The sequence below is a fragment of the Gallus gallus genome, chromosome 10, assembly GCF_016699485.2.
Source record: "Gallus gallus isolate bGalGal1 chromosome 10, bGalGal1.mat.broiler.GRCg7b, whole genome shotgun sequence".
In the NCBI taxonomy this organism is placed as follows: Eukaryota; Metazoa; Chordata; class Aves; order Galliformes; family Phasianidae; genus Gallus; species Gallus gallus.
The window spans coordinates 7,173,983-7,193,596 of NC_052541.1; the positions used below are offsets into that span (position 1 = coordinate 7,173,983).

Sequence of the window (19,614 nt, forward strand, 5' to 3'; positions counted from 1 at the left end):
GTTGAGATTTACTGAGAGTAAAACATTGTTGCTTTGTTTATTCCATAAAGGACTATACCTTACACAGTATTCTGAAGTTCTACAGATGATAACAGAAGTATTGCAGTGCTGAAAGTCATTGCTTTTCAATGACAAATTCAGTATCACATGGCCCAAATTCTTTTCTAGTCAGCTCTTATACCCAGTGGGAGAATTTAGCTTTGAATTTCAGGCTGGATGTGGCTCTGGGCAGCCTGGTCTGATGGTTGGCGACCCTGCCCGTAGCAGGGGGGTGGAAACTAGATGATATTGTGGTCCTTTTCAACCCAGGCCATTCTATGATTCTATATGTAAATATGCCTGGATTTTCCTCTCCTGCTTGAATCCTGGATGCCTTGGTTGTACATCCAGAAAAGGTGGACCAGAAATTATGGGTTGATTGTTCCATAATTGACCTATAATTTTAAAGCCTCATGTGGTCACTTGCATAGGTCAAGAAGATCACAGAATCAGATGCTTCTGTCTTCTAGATGTGACACTATGCAATATACATGGAATTGGTGCAAAATTAAATGCGTCTATGATGTTTAAGAGCAGTGTACATTATCTTGTTTCTGTAGTGGATTATGCTGTGGAACAAGCTCACCAGGGGGTCTTCTTCAATCAAGGTCAATGCTGCACTGCAGGCTCAAGGATTTACGTGGAAGAATCAATCTATGAAGAGTTTGTTAGAAGAAGTGTAGAACGTGCAAAGAGGAGAGTAGTAGGGAGTCCTTTTGACCCAACTACAGAACAAGGGCCACAGGTAAAGGAACAGTACTTCAGCTCTGCAATCCAGAACCTGCCTGGAAGCATTTAACTCTTAACAGGACAGAGTTCATTCACTGCATATTCACTTGCAGTCCCAGGCCAGAGATGTTGTTTAGTGAAAACTCTCTTCCTAAACTTAAGTAAGTTTGCCTCCCAGTTTTAACAGCAGGATCCTGGTCTTCAGCTGCCAAGACGTGTTTGCAAACTGCACAGTGCTACCATTCATAAGAGAGAAACTTGCAAAAGTCTCTGTGCAGGCATGTATTATCAAGAATTGTCTACAACAGTAACTGTGCTTGTAGACCACTAGAGAAATGGGAATTATAAGCAAAAGATGGTCAGAATTAGACATAAATCCGTAGAAAATGTACCTGCCACTAATAACAAGATAGGCTTATCCAAATTTCAGAAGTTAATTTGGAACAAAAAAAAATGCCTTGCTTTGTTTGTGCTTACAAACCAGATTCCTTAGGAATAACGTGGGTTAAGCTGCATACATACAGAGACACATCTTTGAGAAGACAGCCCTACGTTACAGTCAGCAGCTAGTTGCAGATCTTTGGCATCTCAAGGCAGCAGGGAAAATATGCATGAGTCTACTGTCTGGGGTATTGCTTGCCCAAAAGCCTAATTTTGGGTTGATTGTCAAGTGCAAGTCAAACAGCTTCTTCTCTCTTTCAGATTGATAAAAAACAATACAACAAGATCTTGGAACTGATTCAGAGCGGCATTACTGAAGGAGCAAAACTTGAATGTGGGGGTAAAGGGCTAGGAAGAAAGGGCTTCTTCATTGAACCTACAGTGTTTTCCAATGTAACAGATGACATGCGGATTGCCAAGGAGGAGGTATTCATGGACGTGGGCAAGATCATTTTAAAATGTCCTAAACATTATTTTGTTCCCTTCTTAACTTAAGACAAGAGCTTTAGACTGAAAATTACTGCCATACAACAACAACAAATACTAAAATCTTTTCAGAACTGATGCATAGAGCAACTGACAGCGTCAGTATAGATAAAGCAGCTCAATTTTTGTTGTTTGCTGTAGTCTCAGACTTCGAAGAGATAAAGGAAGAAATTGATGTGTTTCACTAGGAAGACTGCTTTGGGAAATTCGTATCATTTTACAGTCAGCTTTTGTCGGTAATAAATGTTGCTGTGAAACTTTGTCAAAAGTAAAACAGGAAAGGGCAGATCATTTTAAAAGCACAATAGAACAGGAATAAAATACCTCTGATTGAGCAGCTTTACAAATTAATGATTAATCTTTCTTGCAGATTTTTGGGCCTGTTCAAGAAATACTGAGATTTAAAACGGTGGATGAAGTTATAGAGAGAGCCAACAATTCTGACTTTGGGCTGGTAGCTGCTGTCTTTACAAATGACATAAACAAGGCCCTGACAGTCTCTTCGGCAATGCAGGCTGGGACAGTCTGGTAAGGCAGAAGTTATCACACTCCTGCTTTTGGAGATAAAGAGTTCGACTCATTATCATTATGTTACCTCAGTTTTGCACCCTTTGTCTGAAAAGTGTTTATTTAGCCCATCCTAGTGGTGAATCACTACGCAAGATACAGAACAGCTGTTGGGGATGTTGTCTCTTGGCTCTTAGCAGTCAAATGCTATTAAGTGGAAAGCTCCTTGCTTTCTGTTAGCATGGCTGTCCCTTACACTGCTGAACAGCACTGCTGAGAACAAAGCAGGAGTACAAACAGTCCTTTCTGTGGAGCAGAAGAATCCTGTGAGGTTTCTGCTAAAGGCATAAAGCATCACGTATTTTCTCCAGTAAGGAACCAAAGGGACACCTTTTCCTCTCACATCCTTAGGTGTATGATGCAAGAAAAAGCAGGTGGAAAAAGGATGAATTCAAATCTAATAGCTTTGTGTTATAAATTTGCATGAAGTTTGTCAGCAGATTAACAAACAGTTCGCTAGTGAAGCTGTAGCCAGGTGTTCCCTGCCCTCCTCCAGATCTCACAAACGAAACCCTGCTCTCCTTTTGAGCAGGGAGTAGAACGTTGCTTTTGTGGGATAAGTCCCTCATTTCTTTTCAGCAAGATACAAGTTTGTTATTACTAATAGCTGTACAGTATCCTTAGCTCTGTCAGTTTCAGTATCTTCAGAGTTGTTCAAATGTTTGTCTGACAGCACAATTGAACTTAATGCCTTTTCCTGTTCCAGGATAAATTGCTACAACGCCTTAAATGCCCAGAGTCCTTTTGGAGGATTCAAAATGTCTGGCAATGGTAGAGAGATGTAAGTATTACAATATTGTCTTCTAAACTTTTCAGCTCTCCAACTTAATAAAATCCTTCCTTGTGAGTTAAGATCAGGACATGTTCCCATCTGAGGATCAGGGTACAGTAAAAAATGACTCACAACCACTGCCAGTGGCAAGTGATTTTTAGTTATTTATTTATCTATTTATTGTGACACAGCAACACGGGTTACTGGGAGTCTCTTCTTACTCTGAAAGATCCTTGAAATTTCTCTGTATTTTTTCTAACTGTAACCTGTGTTTTCAAGTTTTCCTTATCCATATTAATCAGTACCGTTCCATAAAGATTCACTTTACATAGGTCAGTGTGTTTGCTTCAGGGTTGGTTGGCCATTTTTTGCTTCTCTTTTTACTTTACTAATATAAGTGTGTGGGAGTTTAATTTAAAAGTTATCTGTCTTTTCCACATTTATAAGCAATGTTAAATTAAATCAGGCTTAGAGGAGGATAGGCAAATGTGTTTACATCCCTTAAAAAGAATCACGTTCCATTACAAAGCTTCCTTTCTTTTCTTATTCCATTTAGAATTAAGCGCCAAATATTTTGAAATTGAGCCCCACCCTCAAATACTGTCCCATGTACCTAATTCAAAATCTTACCAGTTTCTCATTCTTGTTACAGTCACAAAGAAGTTTAGCAATTGCATCAGCCCCAGACTGGTTACGCATACAAAGGATTCAATTAATTCCTTTGCAGGAGGCATGTGCACCAGATATGTCTCACCTAAGATTTCAAAATAGCTTATGGCTAAGGCAAGCTCAGCAGTAAAACTAAAGGTCAAACTCTTTAAAACTTTAAATTTGTTGAAGTATACAACTTGATCTATAAAATAAGCTCTTATGTAGTCTGAAATATTTTCCCTCATTAGGGAGTACTTTGAATAACACATTTGTACTATTCTCCACATGCATGAGTTATGAGGTGATCTCACACTGGCATAAATATGTCAGCTCATCTAACTCTTATCATTGTGAAAATATTCTAAAACTACTAAGCTCAAAAGAGCACATGAGTAACCTGATACCCAAGAGTGACCCCACTGACTTTAAGGAGGTTAACTGTGCAAGCAAAATATTCACATCTTAGCACTGTAGAGTTTTTCAGAAGAGGGTGGGGGCGAATCAGACAGCACCCCAGCTCCCATGAAAAGAATTCACAGTAGTTGTACACTTGATACCCATCCATAGCTTTGAAAATACTAAGCATGAACAATATGTCTTTAATGGCAATTTCTCTCACACCAAGGTTTCTGAAAACCTATTTTCTGAAAACCTACAAATACCTTTGGTGTGTGGATTTTGTGAGTGAGTCCCATGCTCCACCCTCTGCCTCACCCATATCAGCACTGCAAGCATTAATGAACCTGAGGTCCCTCCTGCTTGTAAACACCACAGAAATCTCTGGTGGATGTGCACCCTTTCTCAGTGCATGGGTCCCTTGGACTGAAAAAATCCCTCTCTAAATTTATTCTTTAAGTCTTGCAGGAGAGACTGGTTTCCAGTGGATTCTCAACAGGGGACAGCAGAGAAACTCAGAGGCAGACCATTACAGAGTCTGCTTGTTACACTGTGTGATGAGTAATTATTCTACTCCCTTCACAACATCTTTGATCAGATATCACCTTCTAATTCACACCCCTCAGCTTATATCTGCATTCTTTCTATTAAAATGCAAACGTTTCTTACATCTCTGCCTTAAGTGATACATTTTACAGCATAAATAACGTTGAGCAATTAAAGAACAACAAAAAATAGGCAAGAAAATATTCATATGCATGTGTGCCATTGCTAAGCTAATACAATATTACAGCCAGATTTTAATTGTGCCACTGTGATGTTTTGCTAACCCTGTGTTATGTGGGATTTATTTTGTCTCTGCATTTGAATTAACAGAATTTTATCACACATGGGAAAAAAACGAACTCTGAAAGTTGAGATGTGCTACACTTGTTTTACACTCTCACAGGATGTACCAGAATATGTGCATACCAATAGAGAACCTGCATGCATGTACAAAAAGCAACTGATTTCTGTTTACTCTCAGGCTACTTAGAACATTCTTTTATTCTCAAAAGAGCCTAAAGGAGGGATTTCTTTACATTTACACTCCTTTAAAGCTCCCTATCACTACATGAATGGTGTAAAATATAACTCCTCTAACTAAAAGAAGTAAATGACTATACATACTTGTTCAAAAGAATCCTCATATTGGTTCATGTAAAAGATGTCCTCCATTCATGTACTTGGACTGTACATGTTTTGAGGTGCAGACATTGTTTGCTTCATGCACACAGCATTCAGCAGACATGTTAGAACTCTAACTGTTCACTTCACTAGAGCACAGTTCTCCATCTCTCAACACACGAACAGCAAAAATAAAAGTATCTGTACTTCAGAGGAGGCAGGCCTAATGTCCAAGAAGCCACACCACTGCCACTCTTAACCTCAGCAGAGTTGTCTAAGAGATGAGGTAGGCCAGAGCTGACTAGAAGAAAATCCTACACAGTGTTGAGAAACACCCATTAATCACAGCTTACGCAAAGCAGAACACGTATCCCACGGGGCCACGTGTCAGATGGCTGGGACCTAGAAGCTGGCTAGCTTCTTTCTGACAGTATGTAGCATCGTATATAAGATGCTGTGCTGGGGCAAAAAGAGGTTTTCTAGTTAACAGTGGAAATCTAGCAGGCTGAATGCTCTTTCACAGTAAGTGCAGATGTTGATTTCTGCTGCTGGACATTCCATCAGGGAAAAGAAACAGAGGTTTAGGAGTCACATTTACCTTTATCCACAGTTGAGAGCAGTTCGTTTTCCTTAAGGATAGATTTAGATCTTTTCTTTCTTGGGTAAATTATAAGCTGTAATTTTACTGGCCAGTAGTGTAAGTCTTAGTGGTTGAACATCTTCAGAATCTGGAAAAGACAGAGGACATCAATTCACTCCTAACAGTTCCATCAAGGGACAACGAATATTCCTAGGTTTAATGTCATTCTCTATCTCCTTACAAATGCTGGTGCTATCAGTTGTACTTTTGACCTAACACAACTTCATATTCAGGCTTTCTGAAAAGATGCCATGATAAGAAACCTGTACAAAATCAGTGTACAACAGAAACCTATGCCAGAAATGTAGGGTGTATCTTCAGTGAGGAAGCACTTAACAAGGTTTTGCTCAATAAGGAATTAATTTCAGGTCTAAGTTGATGCTGCAATTTGTTTTTTAGGGGTGAAAGCGGATTGAGAGAATATTCTGAAGTTAAAACAGTGACAATAAAGATCCCTCAGAAGAATTCCTAAAATGATGAAAGACCACATAGTGCAGAAGAGCACATGATGCCACCCTCTCTATTCTTTATGGAGACCAGCACTCAGGAATAAAAAGTGTTACACAATATGTATTTAAGAAAATAAGTTGCAGCATATGTACTGGGCACATAATTGCGTAACTAATGCAAACCAACTCTGCATGTTTTCATAAAACTCTCTTGAGAATCATTACATCTTTATAAAACAAATCTTAACAAGATGAAGTTGCTGTTGGGCATCAGTAACAGTTCTAGCTATAAAACCGCTGAACGCAAATGCATGCACACACACATTTATCTCTTCTTCAAATAAAATAAGTCACTGCTTTCAAGTTGCCTTCTCAAATAGACCTGCCTTCTTCTAACATTCTTATTTCACACAGGGCTTTACAAAGCAGATTTGCCCGAAATGCTAGGATTGAACGGTAATCAAGTATCATGGATGTTCTTAAGAAAGGAAAGACTGAATTGTAACCAGACGAAAAATTCTAGATAAGCAACTTTCCAATGAGCACGTTCACGTAAAGAGGTTAAACTGGGGAGGGAACTACAGTGTTATATGGACAACAAAACACTCTTACCAGTGAGATTTAACCCGCAGTGTTTTGGTTTTCAAACCTTATTTCAACAATTATTTTATGGCTTGCTACAAGCAGAAATCACGGAATCATAGAATCACAAGGTTGGAAAGGACCTACAAGAACATCCTGTCCAACCGTCCTCCCATTACCCTTGCTACCACAAATCCTCCCTCACCTACAGGGACTCAAAAGGTTTTACCTGCTTGATAAAAGAAGATGGCCAGACAGGGTGAGAGGGTGCTGAGAACAGGAACAGCTCCCAAGGCTGCACAGAGCATTTCAGCTTTCACTGCCTGCCTAGTTGTGTTGTTGTTGTTGTCACTGTTTCAGCTTTTTTTTCCTTCTTTTCTAAACAAGTATTTGCACACGCAGTCTCCATTTGTTTGTCTGCTAGTAAAGTGCTTGTGATTACACTGGGAATCATTCAGTACTCATTGCCACAGGAAGAACCCAGCAAAGAAGTCAGTTTAATTTTACTATCTTATGCAATCACAGCTTGCCATCTGCACTCTACTTGTGAGCCTTAGGTGAGCTTACTGGCTGCTATTGTACTTTTCAAAGACATCTGGCTTTTGTTCAGCCCAAGATAAAATTATGAACAAGTTCTCTTAAAAGTGAGATGTTTAAGACCTGCCACGCTATTTTCTGCTGCCTATAGAATCTCTTCCAACTTGCAATTAACAAACTGAACATTATCTCCTTCTTCCTTCCAGCTGAAGAACTCCCCAACTTTTTTTAATGGTTTTGCTTTATGTTTTAACTTAGAATTAAGACAATGTATTTTAAAAGTGCAGTGAATAATCTGCAGATACGTTCTGTGGAATTTAAGGACAAAATGATGGCCTCAGGTGTAGGAGTTTCCCTTAGCTGCAGTCTGTACTTCAGCCTGTTGAAAACTCCAGCCCTGAACTCAGCAAGTCATCACTTCTGCACATTGCTTTTCTTTGTTCTCTGAACAGTTCCTCTTAGATTTGAAGTTGTGTGTGTCCTTAAATATACTGCTGGACCAGGACAAGAGTATCCAGCACTTTGTAGTGTTGTAGCCCTCGATATTTTGTATTTCTAACTCATGTCAATCTGTGTATGTGTTTTTAAAGCAATATATATACATGATATTATTCAGAAATGACAGTGCATCCACAGACATGAAAATGAATCAAAATATTCCTGAGTTGTTAAATGCAAATGTCATGTACTTGTACTGTAGCGTATGTCAGAGTTAAGAGTACAGCAAGTAAGAAATTAGTTCTCTTTAAACTGCAATATAAAATGTGGCAAAGGAGATTTTATTTCCTTTTGCCTGTTTACTTAAAAAAAAAAAAAAAAGATCTCGTGTGGTAACAGCATTTACAGTGTACTCTTCTGTATTCCTTCTGTGTGATTTGTACGTCTGTGCTTTACTCCCTGTACATTCAGGTAAATAACAGAGTTGCCATGTTTTATTCCAACCTTGTCACTGCAGCTCCATTCGATGTACATGGATTTGTGAATTCCTTTTCTAAATGTACCATCTGCATGGATCCAACAAAACATTTTTCCAGTCCCTGCAGCTTTTTGTTACAGTTTTTAATCATGTATATAGTTATATGTTATTAAAAAAGTAAAAGGATATTTTCTATGAAGTTTTTTCCATTAAAAAGGTTTAGAGAAAGACTTTAGACTGTGAGACTCCTTTATTGTTGACAGAGCTATAAAAATATTTAAAAAAATATTTTCTTAGCAAAAGATCTGCTCTCACAGTAGCTTTATTTTCATTTGCAGAAGTGAATGAAGTAAAAGGCCAATTACATTTTCTAGAATATTATTGCAGCTGTATGAAAAACACTTGTGAATTGCAGATCTAGGCCGTGGCCAGAGTTCATCCTCACTGTTATGGTCACAAAGTTTAGCTATTGGGGAAGGTCTGAAATCATCAGAGCCAGTGGGGCACCCTTGCAAACGGCTGCATCACAGCTTGAGTTTTGGATAATGTTTAAAACAATTACAGTGTCTTTTCTTCCTCCAGTACGTGAGTCACAGAGATGATTGGATTAACACCCAGATCTTTTTATGGACTGGTGTTCTACTTGTCTTTAATTTCAAAGGGCTAAAACGGGGAAAGGACAGACTGAATGTTAATTTGACACCAGTAAAATTCTCAGGGCCAGGTACTACACCGCTGCCCTCAAGGAGTCCCTTAAATCCACGGTTACTTTCATTGCTCATGTGAAATGGTGCCAATTCAGATACAGTAACTACTCAGCAGGGCTGGGCTGCTTCACCGCATGGCACATGCTGTACCTCACACTGAGTAATGCTGTTGGCTTAACCCACACTGTGCAGGCAGTCGCCACAGATAAAGTCACTTCACTAAAACAGATTGGATGGAAGGTAACAAATGAACAATAGGAGTGAAACTACGTTCTCAAAAAGGAAAGTATGGAATATGGGGAACACATTAAACAGTTTCATTTTACTTGTTTCACCCAGTGCCATGTGCAGTGCTGCTGTGGGTCTGTGTGCCGACAACCAGCACATCCTATATTCCCTTCCCTCCGTCCCTCTGACCTACCTGCAACCTGTTCCACCACCCCAACCAGTCACACAGGCACAAGCAATGGAATGCTTTTATTAAAGAAAACGGAAGAAGGAAAGGTTGTCCTGGAACTACTGAAAGCGTGGAGTACCGGCATCTAATAAAGTAAGCAAACTTCAATCCATAGTAAATTAACATCTTGTTGGCCCCCAGTCAGTGAGAATAAATGTATCAATAAATGTGTACACAGGTATAGTGAAGTGAGAGTTGGTGCACTGCTTCTGGGAAAAAGGATGTGAAAAGGGGCAGCAGTTGCAGTTCTGTGGTCTTCAGACAAAGCAATGGATGCCATACAACCTGAATAGCACTCACACCTTTATGTGTGCACATTTACATAGAACAGTCCTCCCCTTCCCCACAGAGGCCCATGTAGAACAGCTCGCATGCACATATAGAGGCACTGTGTTATAATGCTCTCTTTTTCCTCAGTTCTGTCCTGAAAAGAAAAAAACCCATAATAACACTGAATTCAGAGCACCAATTTCTCTCTCTGCATGATCACAGCAAGAGCTCTGGAGAACTACACTTATAACCACTGTACATTTGCATCCATACACCTCCATTTACTGCATGCTAAGTCTATCAACACAGGAAGCAATTTTTCTCTTAACATCTTTATACCACAATGACTGATATTCACAGTGCGGTACGACTGGAGCTGTCTCCACCAGGAAGCAGGAAAAGCCTCTGCGGCTCTTCAGTGCCATCAGCATTCCCACTCAATTCAAACAGACTTCCCTGAGCACATTACATTACAGCTGCATAAAATGCATCTTTTCTTCCTTGTTCCCATTAAACACATTCCTTCTCTGTCTTCACGGTATCTTCCACATCCACTGACAGCACAGTCGTATTAGGGAACTATGCGTGGCTCTGCCAGAAAACTCAAAGCCTTCTGAAGCCAAGTGGGGGACTTCAGTAATTTTCAAGTTGGGCCATTTGGAAGAAGAGATTTGGCTGATGTGACAATAGTGATATAATACCATGTGACTAAAATGCAACTAGGATCTGCTACTACAAGGTGATGGGCTCCCACTTTCTTCTTCCAAACAGCACAACATACAGTGCTGGGATGCTGGTTTCAATATGTATTGCCTAATTCTTCTCAGAGGACCAGAACAGACACACTGGAATTCAAGGCTAACATAAGCTACAGTTTATTACATCTGGCTGCAGTGCTATTCAGCCATCTTAGCAGTGAAGAACGGGCTGCACTGTCAGCACAGCCAGAGCTGTGATGCTGGGGCAGTCTTAGCACCAGCGCGTGGTTACCTCCAGCAAGCTGTAGGCTATGCACGCACATAGGACTGAGAATCTGTCCCAGAGAATGTATCGTCTGGGAACAGAGGCACAAACACCACTCACCTCTCGGTACAATGGGGCTAAATTACTGCAGCTGTTGCCTAGTGCCCCGAATCCCCTCAGTTTACTATTAGAGGGGGGAAAGCACACCAACATGTCACTGACTCGTAAGAATGGTTAATTCTTAGACAGTTCAGACAGCTGAGTTTAAACCCAGAACCCACACTAAAACCCAACCTCCAACACAGGTACTACACAGCCCAGTTGCACTGTGAAGAGCACAACTATCTTTTTCTGTTATCAACAAAGTTAAAACTGTTCAAAGCACTACTGAAAAGGAATGCACTCCCACGGCACTGTTTCTCTGTCGTGAGCATTTGCAGTTACTTGCCACAGGTTTATAGAACGAGTTCCATCAGACAGCGAGAGGCTGCCCTGCACTGTGCACATTATTTCTGGCTGTGCCTGCAGTGCCAGGAAGCATTCCAGGGAACATTATTGCACCCAATTCCAGGTGGCATGTATAAACACATAATGGAGGTCCCTTGCCCTCACATGTAATGCCCAGAAGTTTCCAGTGCACAGGAAGGCTGGGACATCTGCTGCAACGATCTGGCTTAAGGGTTGATGAATTCTCTGTTACTGGTATCTTTCTTCCTCAGAGCATTACTGTAGCAATCCATCGTACTGTCATTTAATCCCAGTATCTATCACCAAACCCTGCGATTCCCTGCTAGTTTTGAGATGTTTTTATTTGCCTGGTGTCTCTTGATGAGACCTGCTAAACAAACCTGGATTGTGCAACCACAACAGCAATACACGGTAAGAAAAGCTCAAGCTGCAGAGACTGCCAAGGAGGCCGTGCACACAGCATGCCAAAGGAACCCAAAAGGGTGCTTGTGAAATGTTTGTGCTGCTGGCAGGCAGCGCATTGCCAGGACAGATCACACATCATGCATTTGCACATCAAATGAAGCTGCACTGGTCTGAGAGCATGGGAAAGGCCTGTCTTGAACGGCATGTGTCCTACTTCCTAAACATGTATATTTTACATTTTACACTTCGTTATTGGCCAGATTGAAAGTACCACAAGTTCCCCGAAGGTTGTCTCTTGCCTTTGAAGTGGAACTGTTTGGATAATGTTTCCTTTGGCAATTTATCTATGTAAGAAAGCAAGAACTTAGCTGCTCTGGCCTCTCACCAATGCACGGCTCGCTTTTGTCAAAGTACTCAGGCACATACACACAAACACACACAATTTTATCATTTCTAATGACCTTGCTTAGCTGCTCTCTTTCTCCATCACGATGAGTTTGGTGTAACTTGTGCAAATATAATTCATTTCATTTGGGGTTCTTCCCCATTCTTTGTATGCGTGGCTGAATTCCTATTTCCTACAGCACCTTCATTAGCAAGACATTCATGGGCAGCTCACTGGCACTGCCAAGCAAAAATCTGATTTGTTTGTATTGCCTTCCCTGGCAGAAGGGCTCCAACTCATGGTCTGCTGATTTTCTCAGACTCTCCTGGGACCACGAGATGGAACACAGAGCAGGATCTTCTCTGAAGTTTCTGCTGTTTCCCACTTTCATAGAATCATTAGAGTTGGAAGAGATGAATAAGATCACCTAGTTCAACTATCAGCTCATCTAAATCATGTCACTTCATGCCACATCTACCCTTTTCTTGAAAGCCTCCAGGGATGGTGACTCCATCACTTCCCAGGGCAGCCTTTCCCAGTGCATTACCACTCTTTCTGAGAATAAGTTCCTTGTAATATCCAACCTGAATCTCCCATGGCACAACAAACTGCAGATCAGGGATGATGGCTAAAGCATTCCCCTTGCATCTGATGGTCAGAACTCACTGCTGTTCATTCACTGCATAAGGGTGGCTCTCATATGGGGCTACATAGTGGGATAACCTATCCACAGGCTGTACTGCTGCGGGACTAATCAGACAGTCTTTATGCAAATCAAGTATTCCAAAAAGTGCACAAAAGTCACCAAATACTCTTCAGCCTTACTGTTCCAGCCACAATATTCCAGGGGAGGAGGCAAGTCTACCAAGGCTGCTGAGAGCACCGTGCCCCTTCTGTCCTGCATGAAACTCAGCTGGAGCAACGGACTCATTTCTGACAATCTGTCCTACTTTTCTCCACAGCGCCACAGGAAACTATTCCTAGAGAGGTCTTGGGGATTGATAAGGAAGCCAGGTCTGAGACCACCTCAACACATATGAAACCACCTATTCCCATAAATGAAACTGCGGCAAAACCCAGAGAGGTCTCTGCTCTATCTTTGCTGCAGTCCTGGCTCTCTAGATGTCTTTCCCTTGCACCATTTGCCAGACACTTAAGGGAAAACAATGACAAGGAAATGCCATGGGTAAAATGGATTTTCACAAGAGTTTTCTCAGGGAATGATGTATATACAACCCTCCTCATGACTGCCATTTGTGAACCTCTCTGGTGCCACCATTTCAGATCACTCTTCTAAGAAAACGATAGCAGACTGCAAGCTGCCCAAAGCCTTTCAAACAACCCAGAAATACACTCCCATCTCCTGCATCTGGAGCAAATTTATCATTAAGGCTCTGGGCTGCTTGTTTTAAGTTCATTTCATACTCTAACAGACATAAAAACATGGTAACAAAACCACCACAAATCCTGCTTCTCAACCTGCTTTCTTCCTTGAAAGCGATCTGTACGTGTATTACAGAAGGGCTGGAGCACTCAGCTGCAATACAGGGTTGCTGGATCATTTCTATTTTAAAAACACAAAGAACATCCTGAGTTTTTTCTCAGGGTTTTGGCATAGAGACTCTTTTAACTGTGTTCTTAGGTAGAACAGCAACAAATGGCTCCATGATTTGTTTTTACAATGTCCACTCTGGGAAGACTAATTACCAGCCAGCCTTCTAGCACACAGTTTCAAACATTTGGGGCCCCCACTCTTTCCCATGCAAAATTCATACTGCGGACAGCAGAAGCTGCTTGGGTGGTGGCACTTTGCTGAAAGTCTGTAAAAGTTTTAGGATTACCGGCCAAGAGATTTCACAGCACTTCTAGAACTCTGACAAACAAGTAGGAAAAAAGCACGCTTTGCTCTGTATTTTCTTGCTTGTTTTTTTTTCTTTCCTTTTTGGGGGGGCAGCAATTTAAGTCACCGTAACAAAGTCACTGCTCTCAGCATTTTGTACACAACGCTCAGAAGACCAAAGGTAGATTTCATGCATTAGTTGTGAAAGTGTGTTCGGCATTAAGAACTGCAGTGCAGAGCAGCGCAGGATGCTGAACCGCCAGCAGATTCTGCCTGACACAGGAAAATAAACTGATGGGCTTCTTCCAATTTGTCTTCTTTTTATACAAAGTTTCAGGACAAATAACTTTTCTTCCTTGTTATTCTCACTAATAGACTTCTTTTTCCTCATTTCCACTCCTCTTGGGGTACATGGTGCCCCTCCGAAGGTACCAACTGAGCAAAGCATGGGTGTTTCACCTCCCTGTGCATACGGTCCCTGCTGGCATTTTCCAGCAGGCTGGGCAGCGGCTTCTCGTCACACTGTGTTCCTCAGTTAATTTAGACTGCCCAAGGCAGCGAACATAACTGACTTTCAGGACTCAGTTATAGTAAGCAGTGTTCAGCAATTCAGAATTAGTCTCACCTGCAAAGACACAGGCTAACAAACTGGAAATGACCAGTCCAACACGTCTTTTATAGCAAGTGATTTTGTAACCTATTTTTATCAGAAAAGCAAGCAGTAGCTTGGTAGGTACAATACAGCCAGAACTCATTGTTCAAATAGGTTTCTATGATCTTTGAATCAAATAATAACAATCACAAAAACTTGCTAGGTTTCCATCCATTATCAAGTCTTTCCCTGCCATGAAGATTACTTAAGTTCTGGAAGACATGCTTACACACTTCAGCTTGAGTCACAAACTATCTCCCATTACAGTCATAGGGAAGTTAGTAGCTCAACAACTGCAGATACTGCTGAGCAGAGAGAATAATTGATAAACCAGGATGAAATGATGGAAGCAGAAGGGAAATGGAAATGTGTGGCTTGAACAGACTTCCACCTCTTTTCCCCACAGTCCCCAGCACACCTTGCTCCAAGCCACGCACTTCATCACGCCTCTCGCACAGCCCTTCTACAATCATGTCCTCTAAGTCCTATTAATTTTAGAAACCTAGATGGAAAGACTCCTCTGTGTATACAAAATCAAGCTACGTAAACCTCATGTATTATTCAGAATTTCCAGACTCCAGGCAGAATCCAAATTCATAGATTTGGTTCATTTGTTCATTTGGGTCAAGGATGCTCAAGACATTCAGCCCTGGAAAGCAACTTGTCCACTCTTGGTAGAAATGTAGATGTGGACACTACCTATGGACTGTATTTAATAATATATTAACTATGTTTTGGACGTTAAGAACCCTACAGAACTGAGAGATTCAGAGTTGCAAGGTAAGCACTCATTTTTGACAGTTCTATCAAAACAGTTATTTCAGCTGCAATGGCCTGCGGGGATAACAATACTTGTTTTCTTTTGCATCATCTTTGTCAATGTTCCATGCACATCATGGCACAAAAAAATAAAAAGAAAAAATATATATATTAATTGATCACGTGATTATTTGCATGCATTCAGTCAAAACCAGGGCCCCACCATCCACAACAAACACTGCAGACTTGGTCTGGGCCTTGAAGATTTTCCACATAAAATGAAAAGCCAGAAAAAAAATAATTACTATTGCCATTTCACAGACAAGGAGTTGAACGAGAAAAACAAACGCAGTAACTCATCCCAAGGAAAATCAGCTACAAAGTCTGCAACCAAACAGAGATCTCCTGATTCCCTGCTCAGCTGCCCTGCTTGGTACTGGATTTTTCCTGAGCTATGCTGCTTGCATAAAAACACTGTAAGTACACTCTCATAAAGAAGAAAATAATATGTGCAAACACATACAGAGAACTGACAAAATGCTCACAAGAGGAATTCTGTTTTCCTAAAGATCTGTAGAAGCAGAATCGAAGTATTTTTCACTTTTGACAAGTACGAGCTGGGAAAAGCACTTGAAATTCTTAGGAACTAATGATCTTTTAAGACCTTAAGTAGGGGGTCTAATTTTTCTTGTTACAAATAGCCACACCAACCATTCATTCGAACATATTTATAATCGCTGCAAGATCTCCTATTTAACAAATAATGCCATCAACTTTCACCAGACAAATGAGCTTCTCAGTGCTTGTCCCACTTTACTACAGTTTCAGTACTTTCCTCCAATACAATATTAAGTTATGCATCTATTCTTTTATTTCTGTGCACACACTCAGCCTGCAGTGTTTTCATTTGGATGCACGCAGTTTAATCCCACTAGTTGTCTGCTCCTGTTGTTAGTTCCCGGCATTTTCTTGCAGTGCTGATCTAATCCTAGAAAATACCAGGTACAAGAGACATTTGGGCTGCAGTCACAATAATAATGCATTCAAGATAGTGCAAACAAGTGATGCGATGCAAGTCGTGTTCTTCCCAAGAGTAGGGAGCATCCCCCAGCCAGGCTTCAACTTCTTCCCAGGGAGAACAATTTGCATGGTCACTCCTGACCCCTTACTTCCCATGAGGCAGCTTCAGTCCACCCAGCAGAGATAAGGGAAAAGAAAGTGAACCTCTGACTACATGAACTGCAAGAGTACACGAACTAGAAAACATACTGATGCATAACAGCAATTAATTGCATCTTTGATTACAAGGATTGAAAGATTCTCCTAAGGAATCTCAAGAAGTACACAAGTAGTACTACTTACAAGCTTAAATCATATGGTAGGATATCAATGTAAGAGTCAAGTGTAATTTCCAAATGCCTCAACTGTTTTCTTACTCCTTCAACAAGATCTGCTCAAGACTCTCATCCAAATCTAGCGTTCAGAAATTGGTTTAACTTGAAGACAAACACACTCCCTGAACAATAATAATTACTATCATTTTTATTATAATATGATAGTTACTAAGTGTTTGACAGGATTAGTATTGCAACTGTTCTTCAAAGTCTATCAGTCAGGTTTCTTTATACGGCCATCACTGTGTGACCACTCAGTACCAGCATGTGCTACTCTGATTTACATCAACAGCATCTTCTGATTATGGTTCTCCTCTTTGAACAGTCAAACTATGTCTGTATTGGCTGCCAATAGGATTTGAACTTTCTGCAGTTTTTCACAATAGGGAGGTTTTTAATAATAGATTACACAAATAAAAGTCAATCCACCTTTGAAATATGTAGCTTGGCATAAGCAGAAAAGCACTTAGAAGAAGACAGTAAGAAACCGCTTGAACTTTTGCAAAGACTTGAATATCACTGAACTCCCATCAAGGCTTTGATACCCAAATGCATCTCTTTTCCTGTTCATTCCCATTTCATTCACATTCTGAACCTGCCTCACAGTACACTGCACCAAGTCACTTTTTCTTGCCATGACTGCCTCGGTCCAGCTGACTCTGGTTAGAAATCTGCTCTTGTGGCAGCATAACCCATTCTCCACGAGAGAATGGTGATAAGCAACTGGAATTCTTAAAAGGCCAGACTAATGTTTCTAATCCTTTCAGACATCACTCACTCATAGAACAAAGCACTTCAATATCAGCCCTTTGCAATTACAGCAAAGTTATTTCCTAACAACCAAAAGACCTTCACAAAACTTAAAGTCTTTTGCCTTTTATATGCACACACAAATGTGAAAAAAACTCCATACCAGAATACAATGCTCCATGTAGAAGTACACATGAGAATACATGCGACAGATACTGGTTATTTTTCACTCCTAGAAGCTTCTCAGACTGCCCGTGGTCTGAGACAGTCTGCAGTGACTTTCATACCATCAAGACATAGCGATGGCATGATCCTAGAAGATCATGCAACAGGCAGAAGGCACCAGGAGTTGTACAAAGGGCCATGCTGGTGGCAACCCGCACTGGACTGCATGGAAATTCTGCAGCTACTGTAAGCAATTAAAAGAACAAGTTTTCTTGCACATGGTAACATGATCTACTGAAATTTCAATCACAATGAGTTTTTTTGCTTGCGTCGGTTACTCCATATAGAATCTATAGGGATTATGAACCAAAAATCAGATCCTCCTGTAGGTGGTATCTGTTGTCCCAAAGATGTATTCCTCAACAAGTAAGAACACAGCATTAAGGAAAACACATGACATGGGTAAAAAAACTAAAAGTAAATAAAAATAATGAAGAGAAGGGAGAAAAGACAAGAAATTTTTTTGAGCAGGGCAGAACAAATGTCTGACTGAAAAGCTTCAGGTCCAGCTGGGAGAAGGCCAAGACTAATTTAACCTCTGGTCAAATGGTTGGGAGTTAGCTAGTTTCCTTTTTCCTCTTACATCACTCCCAGAGATTTTGACAAAAATAATATGGTCCCGATTACATGACATTACAGGCTCTCAACATGCACTAGGGAGGATAGTGTTGAAATCCCCTGGAGACAAATTAATCCCAGCAAAGCAACAGCTGTGAGATTGCTATAAACAGGGAAAACAACTACAATGCTTGCATCATGTACATACATGATTTTAATGTAACTTATTAAGGGAATGAGATTATCTGTTGCTGTTTTTTTTTTTCCACACACTTGTATCATCATTAAAATACCAGCTGTCAGGCTGTGTGTAGTTGCTATTAAGAAGCTTAACCACTCAGTACACACTTTTAAGAAAATAAAGCAGACCCATATACAAGATGATTTATCTTGCTTTCAGAAAACATACGCAGCCAGAGAACACACGATCTGCTGCTTTTTTTAATATGCTGGAAGAGATCACCACTTCTGTCCCCATCTGCCTCGCACAGCCCCTAGGAGTGATCAGGTGTCAAGCACCTGCTCGGCCTGCCTGCCCTGCTGCCTCCAGCCCCCAGTGCCCGGGTAGTTTCCAGGAACTCCTGTGAGGAGCCCCTGGGGGTCTCTTGCAGAAAGCTTCTTCAGCGTGTGCACTTTTTTAACTAGGCAAAGCAAACACAACCCTCCTGTCTCGAGTTCCAGTTACTCTGCATATGGACCCACTTTCTAATACTCTTACCAATGTCAACATGCCGTCCTCTGCTTTAGCCCACACACTCATTTTGGAAAACAATGAGCTACGCCTGGAGGCAGAGTCCAGCTCGCAGCCCCTGCCCCTGACCACTCCGTGCCCAACTCACACAGCCCCACTGGGTCTTGGGGGGCTGTGCCCCAGCAGCACTGCTGCCCATCAGGGAAATTGCCACCACCCAGCCCAGCTTCAAGGAGGCCTTTCACACCGTGGCTGAGGCCCCCCTGAGGCTGTCATACCTCCAAGGAGCAGCAAACTGCCCTTTCAGTTGGGGCCTGACTGTTAAGGATGGGCTTCACCCTCAAACGTGATTCCCACCCACAGCTCCTGCTCCAGAGCTCCCAGTAGGGCCCTGGTGTGACCCCATGCGAGGTGCTCTCAAGCAGGGGCGGTGCTCTCTGCATGCAGGAGCAATGCACAGGACTAGCTGGGCTGCTGCAAGGCCACCGAGGGCGGATGAGCAAGCAAGAAGTGCTGAGGCCTCCAGGAACACTGTGAGGGAGATGACTCCTTCCTGAACTGAGAAACAAATGCTCATATGGAGGAGTATTTTTAGGGGCGTTGTGTTGATGCTTTGAGAGCACGAGCTGTCTGGCTTTTATGTTTCCTTACTTAGGTTGCATTTCATTTCTGCTTTCCAGGTTGGAAAAGCAAAGATAGATGTTCCTGGTAACTGTGA

General features: G+C 41.3%; 1 protein-coding gene and 1 long non-coding RNA gene across 6 annotated transcripts in view; one reads left to right on the top strand and one right to left on the bottom strand.

Annotated features, from left to right (window-relative positions):
- ALDH1A2 (aldehyde dehydrogenase 1 family member A2) overlaps positions 1-8,602 on the top strand; it is a 55,440-nt gene extending 46,838 nt beyond the window's left edge. For all 4 annotated transcript variants that reach the window (NM_001397808.1, XM_046898910.1, NM_204995.3 and 1 more), the window contains exons 9-13: positions 600-784; positions 1,471-1,635; positions 2,066-2,223; positions 2,969-3,043; positions 6,288-8,602. In NM_001397808.1, the coding sequence (NP_001384737.1) occupies positions 600-784; positions 1,471-1,635; positions 2,066-2,223; positions 2,969-3,043; positions 6,288-6,360 (656 nt within the window). In that variant the 3' untranslated portion in view covers positions 6,361-8,602. The remainder of the gene's footprint in view (positions 1-599; positions 785-1,470; positions 1,636-2,065; positions 2,224-2,968; positions 3,044-6,287) is intronic.
- The window catches only part of LOC107052129, a 110,555-nt gene that overhangs the window by 29,441 nt on the left and 61,500 nt on the right, over positions 1-19,614 (bottom strand). For both annotated transcript variants that reach the window (XR_006931123.1, XR_005862809.1), the window contains one exon: positions 5,847-5,976. This is a non-coding gene — a long non-coding RNA (uncharacterized LOC107052129). The remainder of the gene's footprint in view (positions 1-5,846; positions 5,977-19,614) is intronic.